Source organism: Rhinolophus sinicus, chromosome 13 (assembly GCF_057876585.1).
Source record: "Rhinolophus sinicus isolate RSI-liver-muscle chromosome 13, RSI-T2T, whole genome shotgun sequence".
NCBI classification, from domain to species: domain Eukaryota; kingdom Metazoa; phylum Chordata; class Mammalia; order Chiroptera; family Rhinolophidae; genus Rhinolophus; species Rhinolophus sinicus.
The window spans coordinates 39,033,138-39,055,355 of record NC_142513.1 but is presented as its reverse complement, the minus strand read 5'-3'; the positions used below and the strand labels follow the sequence as shown (position 1 = coordinate 39,055,355).

Sequence of the window (22,218 nt, the reverse complement as noted above, 5' to 3'; positions counted from 1 at the left end):
AGACCAGACGGGGTTCCAGATTCGGATCCGGCGGCAAGGAGGCAGTGTTGTTGGGTTTGGAGGTGCTGTTTATCCTACCCTCCATTTGGGCCTAGCGGATTGGTCTCCTTCTTGATTCTCTTCGCTTGGGGCGCATTCGCCGTCCCAGCCTCCCAAGGGCAGCTCCTAGTTGCCGCGCGCGAATTACTTCCTCCTCAACTATTTTTATTTTGAACTGATTTTGAACTATTTTTACTTTAACTGCCTCTCACATAAATGGAAAGTGAGGACTGACAAGCCTCCCTAAACCAGCCACCCTTCTGTAGGGGCTAGTGCTCCACCAGTATTTGCAGTTCAAATTCTTGGCCTCTGACCTGGAGCTATATAACCAGGCATTAAGATCACTCCTTAAATTTAGTTATCCCAGTTTTGGGAATACAGCCTGCGACAAAACTCACACCACAAGCGCATCATTATTTAGAATTGTAACAACCAAAACTAAAAAGAAACTAGTAATATGTTAAATGCCCAACCACAAATTGATAAATAAGATTATATGAGTAGGTGGAAAATTGTAAATAACAGAAAAATTGCAAATAATAATAATAGAGCGAGGGTGCAATAACTAGACTAAAAATGAATGAATATATAGATTATAAATGAGCAAGACATGTATTCATAATTTGAAAAGGCTATTCAGAGATGTCAATGGTTGCTGTATTAAGGTGAGGGTTATTTTTTTCCCTCTGAATCTTTTAGGTATTAAAAATTATGACACCTCTCAGTAAAAAGATCAGTAAGATCTCCATAGTCATACTTAATTGTTTATAAATATAGTAGATGGAGTGGGAGACTTTTGTATCTGTTGCTCACTGTTGATGTTGGTACCAACTTACTTTCTGCTGAGGTGTGATAATCTGCCATCCTTCTAAAGTTTCTTTGCAGGTAACAAATGTAAGTACTTGGCTACAACGGAAGGACCCTGAACCTGGAGCTTTCTCAAAGGAGTTGGCTCTAAATGAACATACTACATTCTACTGTGTTTCCCTGAAAATAAGACCTAGCCGGACCAGCTCTAATGAGTCTTTTGGAGCAAAAATTAGTATAAGACCCAGTCTTATTTTACTATAAGACTGGGTCTTATATAATATAATACCTTATATATAATATAATATGATATAATATAACTTAATATATAGTATTATATAGTATAATATTGGGTCTTATGCTATTTTTTGCTCCAAAAGATGCGTTAGAGCTGATGGTCCGGCTAGGTCTTATTTTCGGGAAAACAGGGTACATACAGAGTTACTTCTGTTTTTCCTGTGTGATGACTTGCCCTGAAGCCAAGAGAGGTGGGAGATGAATAAGAGTCAGGAAAGTGTAATAATAATGATCCAGAGGAAGCTCTGATCAGGTCATTAGTGAAGGTCTCTGTTCTAATACATTCATTTAATTTGGCCATTTAAAATAATTCCATTCCCCCATCCCATTCATCCATGCTCTTTTCACAGAAGTAAGTATTTAGGTAATCAAAACCACACACACAATCTCAACAGCAAAAATACAGCTGAAACAACAATTATTTCAATTAAAAATTGAATAATATTTGTAGGTGATATATTAACAGTATTCTCTTTAGCTTTTTCTAGTTTTACTATATTTTTGTAAACAAGGTGTTTCTCTTCAGCTTTTGTGTTGAAATATAGGTGGCCATTGGAATTTATTTTCATACACTTTTTAAAAATATAAGCAGGGAAAATGACTGCTGGTTCAGTGTGTGTTCCTCAGATCATACCACTGCGAGTGCCTCAGCCTGGAAAAGCCAACCATGAAATTGATAACAATACACTTTTGGAAATGAAATCAGGTAAGAATCAAAAGTACTCGAAATCGTTTAAAATAATATTGCCATACTCTTTATGTTCATCTGGTTGTTGATTTACCTCTTTGCGTGTTTTCTATAATCAGGACCTTTGGAAGTTTTTAAAACTTCCAAAATTTGAAACAGTGTTACTTGGTGGTTTGTAGACTGGTGTGTATTTAGAGTGAAACAATTAGCTTTGATCACCTTTTCATTTGTATAGGTCCATAGTTGCAGCAATGCCTTGACTCACCTTCACCAAGGTAGGATGCCTGGTGCCATCCCAAACATTCCCAGGATGCTCATTATTTTGCTGGGATAATAAATTTGATGTACTAATACAGGCTTTCCAGTCAGACAGGTTGGAGAATGAATCCTGGCTTTGACAACTTCTGGTGATCTTTGGTACATTACTTAGCCTTTCTGAGTCTCAGTTTCCTCATTGTAAGTTAGTGATAATATCCACTATTTAGAACCATTGTGAGGATTAAATGAGTTGATGTGAGGTACACAGGATCTAGCATATAGTAATGACAAAATTTATTTCTGTAATGACAGAAATAAATCAGCAAATGTATTCCCTAATGCCAGAAGTGTGTGTGTGTGTGTGTGTGTGTGTGTGTATACACACACATTTATGTACTTATACATAACATAAGAAGGAAGGAAAGTTTTATAGATAAAGCATGAATAAATACTTGTTTAAAACAGACTTTGAGATTCCAGTTATATACTTTAATAACTGATATGTGTAAAAGTTATTTATCTCTAGTTATGTTACAACCACTATGCTTCCTAGACTGAGAGTTCAAAGTAAGAATATATTACATTATACCCTGTCTCCTTTATCTTAAAAGTTAATATTTTTTAAAATTCTCAGAGCAAAATACAAATTTTAACATATTTGCCCATGACTCTTAGACATTGGGTGGTTATTGACAAATGATGATGTGAATGATAGGGTATTCAAATTCTTCAATATTTAAAATGTCTAATAAATAAGAGGTTCTACAATTCAGTGACAAACAGAATAATAACCCAATAGAAAAATGGACCAAGGATGTGAAAGGACATTTTATAGGAAAGGAAATATAAATGTCTTTTAATCATATGAGAATACAGTTCTACTTACCCCTTTATGTGCTTGCTGAGCAGACCTTATCCCTTGCTTTCTTCACTCCATTGCATTTAATCACCAACTCAACAGATAATATATAATTTTTGTTTGTTTACTGTTTGTATGTCCTTCCTAAAACAGAAGCTCCATTAGAACAAGGAGTTACTGGTGTATTCCCCGTGCCTACAACAGTATCTGGCACACAATATGTACTTGGTAAATATTTGTTGAAGGAATGAATGAATCACTCAAAATGTAAGAAATGTTAGTTAAAACTGCAAGATACTTCTTTTTTTAACATAGGAGATTGGCAAAAACAAAAGAAAAATTGATAACACACGGTAATGGGTGAGATTGTCGGTAAACAGGCACTTTTATGCATTGCTAGTAGCAGTGTAAATTGTTTCAGCATCCATGGAGGGAAGTTTGGCAATATTAACCAGAATTACCAATACACATATCTTTAACTCATCAGTACTAATTCTACATATTTTACAGATGTACTTATAAAAATAACTCTTTGCAAGTTTATTCATTATAATGCTTGTAATGGCAAAGAAAAAAAATGAAAGAAACAGAAAAGGAAAACATTTAAATGTCCGTCTGTAGGGAATAGGTTAAATCTACATAAAGAGAGAATACAATTCAGCCATAACACAGAATGAGGATGCTCTTTATGTATAAATATAGAATAAAATCCATGTTGTTAATAAAAAAAAATGTGTGGAACAGGGTATGGTATGCCACCATTTGTATAAAAAGAATGGGGGAAATAATATGGACATATATGCCTGTATGGATATAAAATATATTTGGAAGGATACTCAAGATACCATTGATTGCCTTTGGGCAGCTGAGGTCAGGAGCCAGAGGGAGAAGTTTAATTATATATCTTTTTTTTTTTACCTTTCGAGCCTTGAATCATATGAATTTATTACCTTTACAATTTTTCTAAGAAGTGTAGGGATGAATCATTTACCAAGTCAAAATAAAATATAATAAAAGCATTTCTTAAGCAATGCTCCAAAAATGAAAACTTAGCTTCTGCTTTCTAAAGAGGTGTTCTACTTTTGAAATAGACCCCTACTCTATTTTTATCAATGCCCTATTAGAAAGGCAGAATAACATAGTGGTTCAAGAGCATGGGCTATGGATCCAGCAGAAGTCAAACCACAATTCTGTTATTTGACAAATTTCTTAACCTCTCCGGGACTCTGTTTCCTCATCTATAAAGTGGGTATAAAAGAGGACCTATCTTATAGTGTTTTACAGATGAAATGAGCTTATTCATGTGAGGCACAGTGCCTTGCATAGAGGAAGAAGTCAATTGTTGTTATTGTTACTCATTTCTACCATATATAAAAAAAACTCTCATTAAATAACTGACCCATAGGCCTTATTCAGGGACTTATTACTTTAGTGGTAATGCCAGCTATCCTGTTTTGGGTTTTTCAGATACCCCAGATGTCAACATATATTATACCCTGGATGGCAGCAAGCCTGAATTTCTAAAGAGAATTCATTATGGTGAAAATAATACATTTAAGTATACGAAGCCTATTACTCTACCTGATGGAAAAATACAAGTTAAAGCTATTGCAGTCTCTAAGTAAGTTAAGAGCATGGTGATTAAAATAATTTATAATATAATGATACTATGTTTTAATTTTATTTATTTCTTCCTGTGAGAATCAGTGTTGAACTAGAATGGCACTAAAGAAAGTTATTTTAATTTCAGCATATATCTGTAACTTTTGTTTTCTGTCTTTTATTGAGGTATACTGTTAAGTGCACAAATCATAAGATTATAGCTCAATAAAGTGCTATGTATATTAATGCTATTTATATTTTGAATTCCACATTGGGATTTTGAGAACTTTTTCAGGGTTTGGGACCTCTGAAGAGATTCGTCTGGCTCTGAAGAAAAGTCCGTTTTTAATTGATGGTTCTTTTACTCCCTAGGACACGGTACAACTACCATAGTCATTCTCTATTTTATTTTGTATTGACTTAATAGGCCTTCAAAGCTACTGTCACTTCAATTTGTTGTACATTAGTTACTTTATTCCTTTCTTTATTCTTTCTTTCCTACTCAATGACTTTTTCCAATTTTCATATATGGAAACACATCTTAATTTGGAAACCGTCACCTTCTGTTATAGAGAAAAAACTCAAATGCTTTGGAAGTCTGTGATTGGGAAATTGTTTTGTGCAGCAAGACAGGTTTGGCCACATTTTTGGAACACTTAAGCCCCAAACCAATACCTGGCTGGCCCAGGTACGTACTTCAAAAAAGATTTGCCAGGCTCCCCCGGTTGCTGAACCACTGCATGGTTTTTTGAGGAGAGCTATAAATTCTGCACCAAAGAAAATTTTTCGGGCATTTGAAAATTTAAAAAAAAAAAAGAACAAAGTGAAAATGAAAGAACACAATCCCCAATACACATTATTCTTCTTTATTAAATATTGACATTTGCAGCTTTTCCCACTTGCCAGACCACTTCTATCAAAACAAGTCATCTCAATTATCATTAAAAATAACAAGCTAAATAGTACTAATGCTGTAAAGGCCCATTTAGAAGCTGCAGGTAGTAGTAGTAAAATGAAGTAGTTATATAATGGCATATTGTGTAGTTTCAAGGAATTAATGAAGCTTCCAAAGAGTCTAAAAATAAGGTGATTCATTATGGTTCTCACCATCTTGCTCTGTGCCCACTAAGTGTCTATTCTGAAAGCACTGCTAGTATTTCAAGTGTGTTGAGCTTAAGAAAAGTATTTATACAAAAAAGTTTTGAGTTTTCAACACAGAAAAATTAGTGCTTGTATACATTTGCAATAAAGTAGTTCTTTATGGAAATTATACTGCTTCATTCAAGTCTGTTTCTAAGTACTAAAGGTAATTAGTTTCTTAATAAAGAGACAAATAACTTTAAATGATATTGTTAATTATTAAAGGTCATTGTTAACATATTAAGAGGAAATATCATGGTCATGAAATTTTTAATGATAATAGGAAAATATTTATGATATAGTAAGTGAAAAATATTAGGATAAAAATAACACTATTTTATTTTGACACTGTTTGAAAATGCATAGAAAAAAACCCCAGAAGGAAACATGCCAAACTTCAGCAGTCATTGCGTCTGGTGATACAGTCATGTTTTTTTCTTGATAATTTTTGTAGCTTCCAAAATTTAACTACGAGCATTACTTTTGTAATAAAGAAATAAATCAACAAATAAATAATAAATAGAGTAAAAGAACTCCCACATTATATAACCAGTGCCTCTCAACCTTGGTTGCTAAATCGGTTAGCTATTGCTGCATAATAAACCACTCTGAAACTTAGTGTTTTAAAAGAACAGTCATTTTATTTGCTCATTAATCTGTGGGTCAGCAATTTGCTGTGTATTGAGTGATATATGAATTTCACATCAGAGAACGGTCAGTAAAGAACACAGGTGGACAGAAAGGGCCAGAAACCAGTTTTTTTTGCTGGTATTGCCTGAGATCACTGACGTGGGTGGCTGCAGTCACTTTTTGACCCCCTTGAGCTGGATGGTCGAAGAAAACTTGACTTACATTTCTGGTGGTTGGTGCTGGGTGTTGGCTGATCCTTGTGTCTTCAGCAGGCTAGGCTGTTTTTTTCACATGTTGTCTCACTTCCAAAAGCAGTAAGAAAGGTCAAGCTCAGACACAGATATTTTTCTGGTCTCTGCTTATGTCGTATTTGTTAATGTTTCATTGGCCAAAGCAAGCCATATGGCAACACGCAAAGTCAATGTGGGAGGAGATTCTACAAGGGCACAAGGGTGTGGCTACCTGGAGGCATGAGACATGGACTGTTATTCTAACAATTTGCCACAGGCGTGCATTAGAATCTCCAGGCCCAGGCCATACACAAAACCAGCTACATAACAATCTTTTGAGGTGGGACCCAGGCATCAGTATTTTTAAAGTTTCCAGGTGATTCCAATAAGCAGCCAAGGATAATAACTGACAAGCTAATAGGAAAAAATAGGTTTCCATTTAGAGAAATTTGACCAATACAACCTTTTTGAAATACATTTTTATTAAAGTGTAATATTCTAGAATGAAAGGAAAGGAATAAGGGCATTGTCATATATGTGCTTTCATATGCCCATATATACATGAATTTCACATCAGAGAATGGTCAGTAAAGAACACAGGTGGACAGAAGGGGCCAGAAACTCAGAAACATCTCAGCAATAGTGGGCAGGGGCCTGTTGTCAGGTTTCTGACATCTGCCTTCTTTAAAAACTACCTTTGTGGTCAGGAACTTCTTATCTCTGATATCACAATTTTGTAGTGTTTTGGCAATGAACTTGCATGGTTCTCCGTTTTTGTCAATGACCTTATATGACAGTCAAGGTAAATCGAGGCAACTGAGGTAAAAGCTGCCTTGAACCGAAAGTAGGTAGTTGGGTTAGTTGAGAACAATCGTTTTTCATTAACAGAACCATGAGGGACTCCCCAGTTTTGTAACAATGGAGAATAAAGTTAACTTATCAGCAGGTTACCAGAGCATCAATTTGCAGCCCTTTGGAATATATAATGTACCCTAAAATATTGTGTTTGTATCGAGGAAAGATCCAGAATGTCATCTCCACAGGCAGCAACAAAGGCAAGAAGATAACTGCTTTGAGAGCGGTAGCTTGGAGTGTGGGAAAGAAGATGAAATTTTTTGACCTGCGGATATGGATTTTAATCCCAGTTCTATCACTCACTCTTTGTGTGGCGCTGATTAGGTTATGTGTTCTTCTGAGTCTTAGTTTCATCATTTGTTAAATAAGGTTAATAGAATTTACTTGACAGCCATTGTGAAGATCAGACGTAATCTACTTAGTATAAATTGGCATTGCACATGTAGTAGCTGTTACTGATTGTTATCCAGATTTCTAACAAAGGACTGAAAAATTGCTGTTGTGTGACCCAATTCAAAAGGCATGTTTCGTATTTGAAAAGTGCATGCCTGCTGAATAAATGGTTTGCAATCAACTCCTTCAGGTTCCCAAACCAGAGGTTCTCAACTGGGCATAATTTTGGCCCTAAGGGGACTTTAATAATGTCTGGAAACATATTTGGTTTCCACAACTGGACGTGGGAGTGTGCTAGTGGCAACTACTGGGTAAAGGCCAGGTATGTTGCTAAACATTTTACAGTCAGTGCACAGGATACCCCCCATAACAAAGAGTTATCTAGCCCAAACTTAGAGTAGTTTTCAATGGGTTGAGGAAATCTGATCTAAACCAAGTTGCAGAATTGTTACAGATCCACTTTCATACCTCCCTTGCAACTATTCAAGTAATTCTGGTGTTTTCTTGAGGGGATAATACTCTGTGGGGCTAGAGCTATATGTATTTTTTTATGTTGAGTGTACCTTATATTGGTATTCTTAAAGATACATATTTAAGGTCTCTGATCCTAACTCTGACAAAAATTTATGTTTACTCAAATGCGATTTGGGCTCTGAGTAGGATTTTTAGCTCCAACCCGAAACTTAATCCTTCTTTGGGATTACAATCAGGAAATCCTTCTACTTAGCAGGCAGTTTAAGCTAGTTTCTGGGCTCTATTTGGGGGGAACAAAGTACACAGGTAAAGTCTGCCTGGGTCACCAAGGAAAGGGCCAGCTGTGGTGGAGACAACCTAGACCTTAAAGAGATAGAGTAAGTGGATGGGAACCATGCTTCTATTCAGTGTGATGGTGGGGCTGTAAGTGCACTTCAGGGAGCCCTGAGATTATGCAGGGTTTGAATGATCCCTGGATGGCAATGTTTGTGATGTCCAGGAAGTGTGTTAATAAAGAGGACGGCTGTATCTTGGATGATAGACCTGGGACCAAAGATGAACATTCATATGTTGAGGTGAATGAATCAGCAAGTGGTTCATCTCAAAGATCATCTCTGCCTGCATCCAGATTCATGTGTCTGTAAATCTGGTTTTGTTACTAAGAACAAAACAAAACAAGTTTCCCCACAGTTGAGCCATCCTTAAGTCACTCTAGCCAGTGAATATGCAAGTATCCACTGATCACAGAAAGCCAAGCATATTATTTCTTAAATATTGTCACTTACTGATAGGTAATGGTTGTTTTTATAAACTGTGTATTTCTGAGAAAGTTTTTTAAAATGTGGTTTAAAACTCATATTATTTAATGTAAAACATTTCTAAACTGTTTTAGAATTGATGGTTATGCATGTCTGAATATTTACTTTAAGAATTTTAAGTTTGAACACTTACTAAAAGGCTCAAAAATTTTAAGAAATATAAAAAGCTAGCATGTAAGAAATCTGAGAAATTTCAAAAGAAATGCTAATGAAGTAGGTAAAATGTATCAAATACCAATATGAAAATCAGTAAGAACAAAGCAAAGAACACTGAAGGAAGAAGTCAACTGAAAATGTAAAAAATATGAAGTACCTTGACAGATCAAACAGAATCACCTGTGTTCCAGCTGTGAGCTTTCAACACAAATTAGTGGGAGTGACAGTTAAACATAATCAAATAAATACAGCAAGTGCAGTCATGATGATGTGGCAAAGACAGCTGCTGGCTGTCCCCCGATATCTGTGTTTCCCTTTTATAATAATAGGGCCCATGATTTTTAGCAAGACACATGGTTGCCCAGAAGAAAGATATTTCCCAATTCTCCTTGCAGCTAGCAAGAGCCATGTCATCAAATTGTGGTCAGTGGGACATTTACGGAAGTGATGTGTGTGACTTCTGAAGTATGTGACAGCAGGAAGGAGTGGGCCCTGCTTCCTATTGGCTGGAATGTGAATGTGGTGGTCACCTATGTTAGATCGTGAAGACAAGTGCAATGACCTAGAGATGGTGGAGCAACAAGGTAGAAATTTGTCACCACACCCCCATCACCATGGCATCATACCAGCTCTGGGCTGATTACACCTTGTTGCTTCTATCTTGTTTAAGCCACTATTGTTTTGGTTCTGTGTTACAACAGCCAAGCCTATATCCTAATACACAAGGGGCATATGCAAGCAAATATTTACAGAGGACACGATCCAATAGTACAAGTGATGAAAAAAGGCTGAGAATATCAAGTGTTGGCAAGTATGTAGAGAAACTGGAATCCTCAGAAAATGGTGGTGGGAATGTAGAATGGAACAGCCACAATTTAGGAGTTTCTAAAAAAGTTAAACTTATATTTACCGTATGACCCAGCAATTCCATTCTTAGGTGTATATCCAAAAGAAATGAAAACATGTCCATATGAAGACTTATATGTGAATGTTCATAGCAGCATTTTTCATAATAGCTCAAAACAGGAAATAATTCAAATGACCATTAACTAGGGAATGGATAAACAAACTGTGTTAAATCCATAAAATGGAATATTACTCAGCAATAAAAATGAACAAACTGCTGATACTGATACATCTATGTAATGACATGGATGAGCCTCAAAAAAAAAATAAGCAAAAGAAATAAGACATGTAAGACTATATTTGTATTATTACATTTATTTTAAGTTTCTAGAAAGGCAAGACTGTAGATACAGGCAGCAGATCAATGATTGCCTAGAATAGTAGGTAGTAGCACGGAGTGCCTACAACAAACAGGCACAAGGAATTCTTTTGGGTGATGGAAGTATTTTAAAACTGGATTGTTATAATTGCACAATTTATTAAGTTTACTAAATATTATCAGATTATATACTCAAAATAGGTGCATTTTATGTCCTTTAAATTACACCTGAATAAAGCTGTTTAAAAAAATAAGGAGTATAGGTGAGCTGCTGGTGCTGAGAATAAATCACCACCAGTTTTCAGTTATGAGTGCCTCTATGTTGCTTTCTCATGAAACTTCTTTTGCGTAAGAGAGGAACAAGATTAATTGTGAAATATTATGAATAAGTTGAAAACATGCTAGTATTTGAGGAATAATAGTTAAAATCTACCAGAGCATCATACATTATGCTACCTACAGCTGTGGTAATGATATATATAAGTAACCCCCATTCTTTATTTTAGATTAGTTTGAGACTTACGATATGAAATCTTTATGGTGAGTGTCGCAGACAGTCTCCAAAAATGCCCCCCCAATGAACCATGCCTCCTAGTGTGGCCTCCCCAGCTGAATCTGGGCTGGCCCTATGACTTTTAACTAATAGAATGCTTCAGAAATGATGCAATGGCTGGATCACTCACAAAATGTTGCAGTTTTTGCTCTGGTCGCTTGAAACAAACACTGGGCGAAGCCAGCCACCATGTAGGAAGTCTGACTTCCCTGAGACTTGTGTATGCAAGCTAACCATATGGAGAGACAGAGACAGAGAGACTGAGAGACCCCATCCTAGGTTCTGAATATGAGGGAAGAAAACATTTTGGACATCCAGCAAAGTCGATCTTTCAGGTGACTCCAGACCCAGCCACATGAGAGACCACAGATGAGAACTACCCAGCTGAGCCTGGTTAACCACAGATTTGTGTTTTAAGACAGTACATTTTGGAGTGGTTTGTTACAAAGCAATAAATAACCCAAATGAGAAGAAGGTAAGGAAAGACTATAGAACTTGTATTTTGATTTCTCCAATTTAAAATGTAATAAATTTAGTAGCTAGACTGAGGGACTTTAATAAAGTTATCTTAATTGCTAGTCACCTTTTTGGGAATCTTTTTGTAATACACAGACTTTTTCTTTTTAAAAATATTTCAGAGACTGCAGACAGAGTGGCATTGTAACAAAGGTGTTTCAGGTGGACTATGAACCACCAAATACAGTCTCTTCGGAAGACAGTGTTGAAGATGTTCTCAAAGATTCTTCAAAGCAGGCAAGTAATTAAACTGTACTACATTCAGGTAGTCACCACATTATTGGTTCCTTCTTTCTCAGTGACCACTGCAGGGACAGAGTCCCAGAAAGCAGTTTCCAGGCTCTCAGCCGCCACATTTTCCCTTTCATTTCATCATCACAGCCATTCTAACCACAGTCAGGTTCTTACAATGAGATCATTATCAACCCTGCGAAGTATCTTTGTGGACTTATACCCTCTTTGGTCATTCTTTCTTCCACCCTGCACATTAGATATTTCTACCCATCATCATTGCCCATACTCCAGTGTCCTCAATGACTCCCCCTTACCTGCTGAGTAAACAGAAACCTTTAGCTTGGCATCCCAAGGGATCAGTTTTTGTCCTCAGTCATCCTTTCTTGCTTTGTGACCCCCCTGTATATACTCCAGCCCAACTAAACTGTTTTCTGTGTTGTATCACTGCTCCCCTAGCACCCAGGCCTTCCCCTTTTATAAAATGCTTTGAATATTTGATTACTTTGCTCCTTGTCTATCTTCCCGTTGCACTATAAGCTCCAAGGTGGCAGAGAACAGGTCTGCCATACTCGATGCCTTGTACAGGGGCAGGTAGGAGAGGGTAGTGTGTGTATATTTGTTGAATAGATGTACCAGACTGGTAGAACATATCAGTGGACATAACCTTCTGTTATGTTGAAATCTTCATCCCAAAATACCTGCAAAGCCTCACATCTTTGGAGAGTGAACTAGACCTATTTAAAAAGGATATTTGAAACTTCGATCACTGGGTTGTGGGCATCAGTGAGATAGATTCATGGGCCAGAGGATGGGCCAACCCATGGTAAAGCAGTCAACCAAAAAGTCTCAGTCATGGGGGTCTTGTTGGGAATGACAAGGGAAGATTTTTTGGGAGTCCCTTCAGCCCAACAGTGGACGAGAGGCCAGAGAGGAGGCTGTAGCACCAAAGAAGTAAATGCAGGCATGATGCAGGTCTCCAGTATGATGAGGGCCCATGAGGCCTGTCACCAAACAGAGGGAAAGATACTAGGCAGAGACTGAGCCTTACATGTATCAGTGGGTACTCAGGCTTAATCAGACATACGGGACTGAGTCCATGGAGAAGAAAGTCTGAGACAAGAGTGTTTAAGGACTATGTGGGCAAGTAGTGTACTTAAGTCCTGTCTTTGCCTGAGCCCACCCTGTCTTTGCCCCCTGGATCTGGTGGTCCCTCTGTTATTACTCAGTCTCCCATGATGCCAACATCCTGCCTACATGTGTTGCTACCTGTGTCTTGTTTTGGCTGCTTGACCTGGTGGGGCCTACTAACTAGACATGCTGCCAACCAAGCAGCCCAGATGCAAAGCCATGTTTCCAGAGGAAGGTGAGACAGTGGTGCCTTTGTAGAAACTACTGTAAATCCTTTCAAGTAAGAAGTACATGCTATGACACTGCCTCTACCATGTAACTTTCAATGTTCATATGCTACATGGGCATAATCAAGTGATTGACATGCAGTCTCTTCATTCCTAGGATTTGAAAAATGGATTTGTTGGATCAAAACTAAGGAAGAAATCTAAGAATGCTGAAAATAAACTGGGTTGGAATGTTAACCTTAGAAAGTTTCCAGGTATGACATGAGAGAATGCAGATAAGATTTAGTATTCTAAACCCCCAAACAGGTTCACTGCTGTTTTCCTGTCTGCAGAAGGGTAGGATTAAGATATTTGAGTTTTTTAATTATTTTAGCTAACAGCTTACAACCATCTAATCAAGCAGTCCAACAAAGTCAGGTTTATCAACTCACTGCAGCAGAGGAGAGAGACTATATACCTGAGGACCCATGAAGCCTCTCACCAAACAAAGGGAAAGATAAAGTTACAGGGTTTAGTGAAAGGGTGGACTTTGGGTGAAATGTAAACGAAAGAGTTTTGATAGGCTCAGGGCATAGCAAGTAGTCACCATCAGGTATGGACTGGGAAGGAACTAGGGTTCTGTTACCTTGGAAACTATGAAGATGTATGTGACTGTTGTACTCAGAAAGCCTTCTCTGAAGCTCTGTAGAAGGGTTGGAAATTGAGGCTGTTTCTCGGTGTCAAAGTGACTCAGGTCCTCGGGCAAGAGTCAGATGTTTCGTTCTTACTGATATGATTTCAAACAGCGAAGTGACTGAAAATCTGATTTTAGAGAATAAGGTTTTTTGGCAAGTAAGAAACAATAGTCACTCAAAGAGGGTGTGGGGTGGGTGGGTACTGTTATGACATTTTACTGCTGCAATGTGTCCTGGGGAGAAATAATATTTCCTGATAACCTTGCAGTTGGACTTAACCTATTTTACCAGACTGATATGAAATGTGGAATGTAGCAGGGCAGATTTTAATTTTCTGCCAAGGTTAATTTTTCTTTCTCGGTGCTAATTCAACTGAGTGGGGGCTTCTTTATATAATTGCTGTTTTAGAGAAAGAATGTAATGACAGTGGTCCCTTATTTAAAGGTTTCCAACTATGAAGATGTATTTGCATGATTATATATATAATTACAGATGTTCAAAAAATAATGTTTTTCATGTAATTGTAGACCTTGAGGTAGGTGAAAGAACTGAACCTAAAACATTGAAAGATCTTCGCTTCTCAGAGAGTCCCCTGGAAATTCCAGCTTACCATGAAGAATCAGGTTCTAGACCACGCCCCCACCAGTCCCAGGTAACTTCTAAGGAAACTCTTTAGGGTACTAAATACCTACTATATTTTTATATTTCCCATGAAATACTTTAAGGCAGCGTCCCCAGCCTTTTCCCCTCGTGCCAGGCACTATTCCAGAGCTATGAATACTGTGTTGGGCAAGAAAGTCCCATGTACTTATGGAGCTTACATTTAATTGGGGGTGGGAGTAGGCAGGTATAAATATGTAAATAATCCAACAAAATTTTTAATTGTCATAAGTGTCATGAGAAAGATAAAACTAGGTAATGGAATAGAGCAGTGGTTCTCAAAGTGTGGACCTCAGACCAGTACCATCAACATCACATGGGAGTTCATTAGAAATGCAAATCCTCAGGCCCCACCCTTGACCTACTGAATTAGGGACTCTGGAGGTGGACCGAGTACTATGTTTTAATTTGAACTTCTTCTGATGCACACTCAAGTTTGAGAACCCCTAGGATAGTGAATGACAAGAACAGTGTTCTAATTCAGGGTGATAAGAGGGCTTCCTTGGAAAGGTAACATTTCAATTGAGCCTTCAAGATGAACAGAAGCCAGTCCTGCAAAGATCTTGGCAGCAGTAACAAGTACAGCAAAGTGAGGGATTACAAGGAGGCTGGTGTGGATGGAGTGTGGGAGATCAGGTGGGAGAGGTAGGCTGAGGCCACAGCACGGAGAGCGGTGGTTCTCAAACATGACTGCACATTAGAATCACCTGAGAGTCTTCAAACCAATCTTAGGAACCCAACATCAGAAATTCTGATTTAATTGTTCTGGTGTGGGGTTGGGAATGGTTTTACTTATTTACTTTAATTCACCTACAGGTGATTCTAATGGGCAGGTATGGTTGGGAATCACAGATGCTATGGGTGAGGCCCATTGTAAGGAGCTTGAATTTTCTTCTAATTGTAAAGGGAATCCATTTGGAGGATAAGAAATTATCTCATTTACATTTAAACATTTTCTCTTTGGCCACAGTATGGAGATTAGGCTGTAGAAAATAATGTAGAAAAAACTTTGGCCTGTACCAAGGTTATACAAATGATGATCATAGGAGGCAGTGGAAATCCAGATGTGTTTTGGAGGTAGAGATGACAAGTTTGGTTGAGAGATCAGATGGATGCGATGAGGGAAAGGAAAGAGTCAAGGATGACTCTCAGGGTTCTGGCCTGAGCATCTGGAGGTGATGGTACCATTAATTAAGATGGGGAAGATGAGGAAGGAGCAGGTGTGCAAGGGCTCATTAGACATTCAAGTGAAGGTATTAAAAAGAATGTTGGTGCAAATGGTAAGATTTCTTTCTTCTTTATGGCTGCGTAATACTCCATTATATAAATGTACCACAGTTTCTTAATCCAGTCATCTACTGATGGGCATTTCGGTTGTTTCCAGAGGGTTGCTAGAGGGGCGGGGGGGTGGGGATAAGGGGAAGGTGAGAGGTTTTGAAAAATAGCCGGTAACCACAAGATGGTCATGGGGGTTTGAAAATTAATTTGGGGAACGTACAGAGGGATAGTGGATGGGGGGAGGGGGGTTCACACAGTGTGAGGGATATAAATGATAAACATCTAAGTTTTGCTTTGTCTTGTGCACCTGAAACTAATTAAAAATAAATAAATTAATTAATTAAAATGAAAAAAAAAAAAAAAGAATGTTGGCCATGCAAGTTCAAATGCAGGGAATAGGTCAGGCCTGGAGATATGCACATATTTAAAAATATTCAGTATATAGACGGTATTTAAAGCATGGGTCTGAATAAGATCACTTACCAAGGTTGTACAGACAATGAAGAGAAAATGGCACAAGGCAAAATCCTTGACTCAGAGGTTGAACAGAGGAGGAAGAGCGTGAGTAGGAAAAATTTAAAAGAAAAAACCCAACCAAAAAATGTGATGTCATAGAAGCCAAGAGAAGAAGAGGTTTTGGGAGTAGGCAGTGGTCATCTATGTGAAATGTTACGGGATTCAAATTAGACAAGGACAGGGACTTGCCCATTGGATTTGACAAGATGGAGGTGATTTATGATCGCAATAAAAGCTATATCAATACATTCTTACTATATAACACAACTATATGTACTAGTTTCCTATGCCTATGCCTACTTCTACTACTACTATTAGTATTATAACAATTTGATTTTTCAATATTCATAAAATCCAATTTAGAATTTTGGCATCTAAAAGCAACCCAGAAGCCCTTGCTCTCTTCCTCCAATCTGAGCCCCAGGTAGCACATACATGGAGTCACATTGTTCTATCCAATCACGACTGCTTCTTATGTACCTATGATTCCAAGGTTGCTCACACTTATCATCAAGTATAAAGGAGGTTAGAAAGCATGGTTCCAAAGCCTGGTTGCACATCAGAATCATCTGAAGGGAACTTTAAATACATAGAGAGATTCCCAGCTACCACTCCTTCAGTTCTCCTAGATAATCTGATTCTGGATGGAATCTATGGGTGACTTTGATGATTAGCCCAGTCTGAGAATCACTGGCCTAGCAGACTAACTCTCCTTATGCTGAGGTCAAGCCCTTTCCTTCACTTCCAGTCTCTAACTGTGGTATAACTCAGCCTGACCTCCTGGGTTCTTCCATCCACCCACTGTATTTCCTGTAGGACCACAAAACTCAGGCCAGGGGACCACAGACCTAGAAAGGCCTGCTCACAAACCCCACCAAACAAAAGGACAATGATCCCTACAATAGAATATTGCCCTTCCCCGTCTTGCGGAAAGAATGATTACCTGGTTACCAAATTGTCGTGCGGGAGACCCTGCTCGCTGCGCCATTTTTCAGGCGGGGCGGCCTGTGGGGTCTCTGCTCCCGCTCCCCACACAAGAACGCAGGACATGGTGAGGCCAAAAAGGAACACCCACGGAGCCATAGGTAGGGGAGCCATACCACTATGGTCTCACTGGAGGCTGTGCCCACCGGACGCACGACCTGCCGTCCGCCTTTCCGCCAACCGACCGACAGACTCTCCTCCACTCTCCTCGACTCTGTTCCTCTACTCTCTTCCGCTCTTCTCGGCTCCTCGGCAATCCTCGGCAGTCCTCAGCAGTCCTCGGCTCTCCTCTATAGCCACAGCAGTTATACCAGCGGCCAATCGGCTAACCAGCCACAGCCGACGGCCAATCAGCCACAGCTGACAGCCATCCACCATCTGAGCCAGCACCTTTCCACGTGAGGCCGAGAGCCTGTAAACTACTTTCTGGGGCTCTGCCCCCACACAAATAGACTAGTGAGCATAGGCAACTCCTGTGAGTAATGCTTGCTGGTGTCACCCAAATAAGAATACTGCTTCTGGGAGTGGCCGGTTAGCTCAGTTGGTTAGAGCTTGGTGCTAATAACACCAAAGTTGCCGGTTCAATCCCTGCATGGGCCACTGTGAGCTGTGCCCTCCTTTTAAAAAAAAAAAAGGTTACTGCTTCTGAGATTAATATCACTGTGAAGAATGAATGGTATATGACAAAACACAAGCACAGTTATTTTCAGAAAAGCAGTCTCACATGACCTTAATTATTTATAATATGTCTAGAAAGAATTATTTTCTCTGTGCAAGGATATTTGGATTACCTTGCCCACCTAGTTATTCAAGAATTGTTTCCAAGGGAAAGATAGAGTAAAACAATATGTAAAGATTTCAAGATTCAGAATCTCAAAAAACTGGGAATATGGGGACAAGTTTGGGAAATTTAAAGTTCAGAGGGCCAAGCAGTCCAGAAAAAGATCACAAAATGTTCATCCTCCATTTTTTCTTCATATTGGTAAAAGATTTTTCTCAATATTCCTGCTCAATCCCATCAGAAGCATACTTCAGCAAACATCAGAATTAATGATGCTGGTGATATTACACCTCAATAATCACTAGGGAGAAGATGTCTCTGAGCTAAGCTGCTGGTCTCAGAGCATCAAAGGTGCCAGACAGCAGAGTAAATGCATGAAACAATCTGAGTGGAAGATAAATAACAGTGACATCTGGCTTTAGTGTCAGGACACAAGGTTTGGGGACTCTCTGGCCAGCTGGAATGCCCCCACCAGCTAAAGAGGTTATCTCTACTCAGCTCTAGCCAACTTTGACGAGAAGGCCTGCAGGGTCATTGGTGCCACATCTGAAAATTTACAAGAGAAGCCAGAAACCTGCATCTTTATGTGTTATAACCTAATTTTAAATTTTAGCTGTTGCTTCAAAATTTGTATATATGGGCCAAAAAAAAAACCACTCAATGGCGGGCCAAATTTGGCCAATAGACCACCACTTTGTGACTTCTGTTCTTGGCCATGTTGGATCTGACACAAAAGCAACTAAAAACCTTTGACTGATCCCCACTGCCTGCAGCATAGTCTTGAGTCCGAAACTCAGCCCGCAGTCATGGTGGTAGACAGGGAGTTTACTAGGGTCAGATAGGCTTCAGTACATGAGACAGTACACTACTGGTGATGAGACCTCAAGCAAGTGACTTAGACTTTCTGAGCCTCAGCATTCTCATCTCAAAAATGGGGAATATATGTGTCTCTTGATATGATGCACTAAAGATGGACACAATATCATTTCTCTGGTGTTTGTACCAAAATGCGTGACTGAATCCAATTACAAGGAAAGATGAGACAAAACCAAATTGAAGGAGAATCTACAAATTAACTGACCTGTTACTCCTAAAAAATGTCAGCATCATGAAAGATAAAGACAGGCTGAGGAAGTATTCCAGATTAAAGGAGACAAAAGAGACATGATAATGAAATGTAAAATGTGATACTAGACGGAATCCTAGATGACGAAAAAAGTACAGCTGTGAAAGGGTATCATTGGCACAATTAATAAGATTTGAGTAAAAATTTATGGGTTAGATAATAGTACTGTGTACTGTTAACTTTTCTGGTTTTGATCATTATACTATTGTATAAGAGGACATCCTCGTTTGGAGGAAATGCACAGTAAAGTATTTAGAGACTGCACCCTAACTGCAGTTTATTCTCCTTGATTCAGAGAGAGACAGAGAATGAAAGTACTTGTGGCAAAATGTTAATGTGAACAATTGGTCAAACTGGTTATACAGGAGTTATTTATACAATCCATGCAACTTTTCTGTAAGTTTGAAATTATCAAAAGAAAGTGTTAATAAAAGTAGAACAAAATGGGATTATATTACCCACCTCATAAGGTCATTGTGAAATATCAAGGGGATAATGGCTACAAAATGTCAGGCATATTTGATTACTGTCAGACCCTCCATAAGTGTTAGCTTCTCCCCTTCACGTTCCTTCTTCATTCAACCTTCTTTTCTGTCCTTTTCTTCTACCACTTGGACCTATAAACCCCATGAAGCTACCTGAGTCCCAGGATAGGCCATGTACTGTAATATTTATCTTTGTCCCCTTCCTTGCATCAAACACAGTGCCTGGTACAAAGTGGATGCTCAAATAAAAATATGTCAAAGTGAGTTAAATATTTGTGGATAACGGCAGAGAGTTGGTGCATTTGTTCTTTTAAGTGAGTCCTCTTGAATTTCCTAGAGATGTAATCTTAGAGAAAAATGGATGCTAACTTAAGTTTACAAATTCTAAAATCTGGTGTGTTTGATGGTAAATTCAGGTATTTTTGTTTGTAAACTCATGTTTTTAATGAAATATACATATCTGATTATGAATAGCACTTCAATTTTTAAATTTTGGGTACTGAGGTAATCATTACTTATGACGTCCCCATCATGGTTTTTAAAGGATGGGTGCTGGATAGAAGATAAAACATTAAAATGAATTTTTGATGAAATTTTATTGTATTACAGCTTTACCATGATTTTATTATATTCTTAATTTCAGTTCCCTAGTTTTGCACACATAACTGGCCAGAAGAGTTTTTTTTTTTTCTTTCTTTCTTTTTTTTATTAGTTTCAGGTGCACAAGACAAAGCAAAACTTAGACGTTTATCATTTATATCCCTCACACTGTGTGAACCCCCCTCCCCCCATCCACTATCCCTCTGTACGTTCCCAAAACCTCTCACCTTCCCCTTATCCCCACCCCCCCGCCCCTCTAGCAACCCTCTGTTTTTCCTCCATGTTTCCAAAACTGTCTCTGATTAGTTCATTCACTTATTCTTTTCAGAAGAGTTTGACAAGCACAGAGATCATGCGAATTCAAAGGGAGACAGACTTTCTCAAGTAAGTATCGCATTTTTTTCACTGTTTCTTAAATCCTGCTAAGACACATTAAGGTCAAAAAGAATTCAATCATGGGACATAACAATGGTGTTTTCCCACCCCAAACGGTTTCTTATTAAATTTTACAGATTTTAAACGTATAATTGGCATATAATAAACTGTACTTATTTAATGAATACAGTTGACATGTGTATGTAACCTTGAAACTATCACCACAAGCAAGAAAACGAGCAAATCTATCACCTCCAAAAGTTTCCTACATGGTACCTTTTTGAAATTTCTCTTGTGCCCCTCCCCATCCCTAGGCAACTACAGATCTGTTTCTTGTCACCATAGCGTAGTTTACATTTGATTCCATATGTAAATGGAATGATTCAGTGTGTACTCCATTTTTTTTTTGGCCAGGCTTCTTTCACTCAGCCGAATTATTTTGATACTCGCCCATGTCGTTACATGTACCAAACATTTATTTATTTTTGTTGCTAAATAGTATTCCATTGTATGGATATATCACAGTTTGTTTATCCAGTTAGTCGTTACCTATTGATGGACATCAGGGTTGTTTGCAGTTTTTGGCTGTTACAGATAAAGCTGCAATGAATGAACATTTGTACCCAAGTGATACTGTGTGCAGATACTTTCATTTCACTCAGGTAAATACCTAGCAGTGGAATGATAGAGTCATATGATAGGTGTATGGTTTTTTTCTTTTTCTTTTAACTTTTTTTTAAATAATAGTTTCAGGTTTACAACACAACATAATGATTAGACATTTACATGCCTCGCAAAGTGATAACCCCCCTCCAGTCTACTGCCTCTCTGACATCATCTATAGCTGTTACAATTCCATTGACTATATTCCCTGTGCTGTACTTTACATCCCATGACTATATACCAGGGGTGCCAAAAAAAATGTATACAAGTGGACACTTTGGTCAGCGTTGCTCAAGCAGTCGTTTGCCAGAATCAGAAGTGTCTGGACACTGATGGTAACCACTTTGATCACTTCTTGTAATTGCAGAAGTCAAACGTGATTTGTATTCATCTTTTATCAGTATACATTTAGTATTACAATTTTAATACAGTTTTCCTTTCCTAAATTTTGTATACATTTTCTCGGCATCTTGCGCGTGCACGTGTGTGTTTAATTACAGTTGACATTCAATATTATTCTACTTCAGTGGTCAGGCATCTACACAGTCTACGAAGTGATCCCCCCATATGTCCAGTACCCATTGACATCCTACATAGTCTTTACAACATTATTGATTATATTCCCCATACTGTATTTCACATCCCCCTGACTGTTTTGTGACCTTTTCCTTTCTAATCCCTTCACCTTCTCCCCTATCCCCAACCCCTTCCCATCTAGCAACCATCAGTTTTTTTTCTCTGTATCTCTTAGTCTAATCTGTTTTGTTTGCTCATTTACTCTGTTTACATTCCACATATAAGTGAGATCATATGGTATTTGTCTTTCAAAGTCTGACTTATTTCACTTAGCATAATATTCTCTAGGTCCATCTGTGTTATTGCAAATGGTAAGATTTCATTCATTTTATAGCAGAGTAATACTCCATTGTATAAATTTATCATCGTTT

At 38.2% G+C, this 22,218-nt stretch overlaps 1 protein-coding gene across 1 annotated transcript in view; it reads left to right on the top strand.

The window, feature by feature from the left end:
* Nucleotides 1-22,218, top strand: part of DZANK1 (double zinc ribbon and ankyrin repeat domains 1) — a 96,520-nt gene that overhangs the window by 536 nt on the left and 73,766 nt on the right. Inside the window, exons 2-7 of the mRNA XM_074317623.2 lie at nt 1,670-1,849; nt 4,416-4,569; nt 11,663-11,777; nt 13,287-13,383; nt 14,331-14,455; nt 20,562-20,617. Coding sequence (XP_074173724.2) covers nt 1,741-1,849; nt 4,416-4,569; nt 11,663-11,777; nt 13,287-13,383; nt 14,331-14,455; nt 20,562-20,617 — 656 coding nt within the window. The 5' untranslated portion in view covers nt 1,670-1,740. The remainder of the gene's footprint in view (nt 1-1,669; nt 1,850-4,415; nt 4,570-11,662; nt 11,778-13,286; nt 13,384-14,330; nt 14,456-20,561; nt 20,618-22,218) is intronic.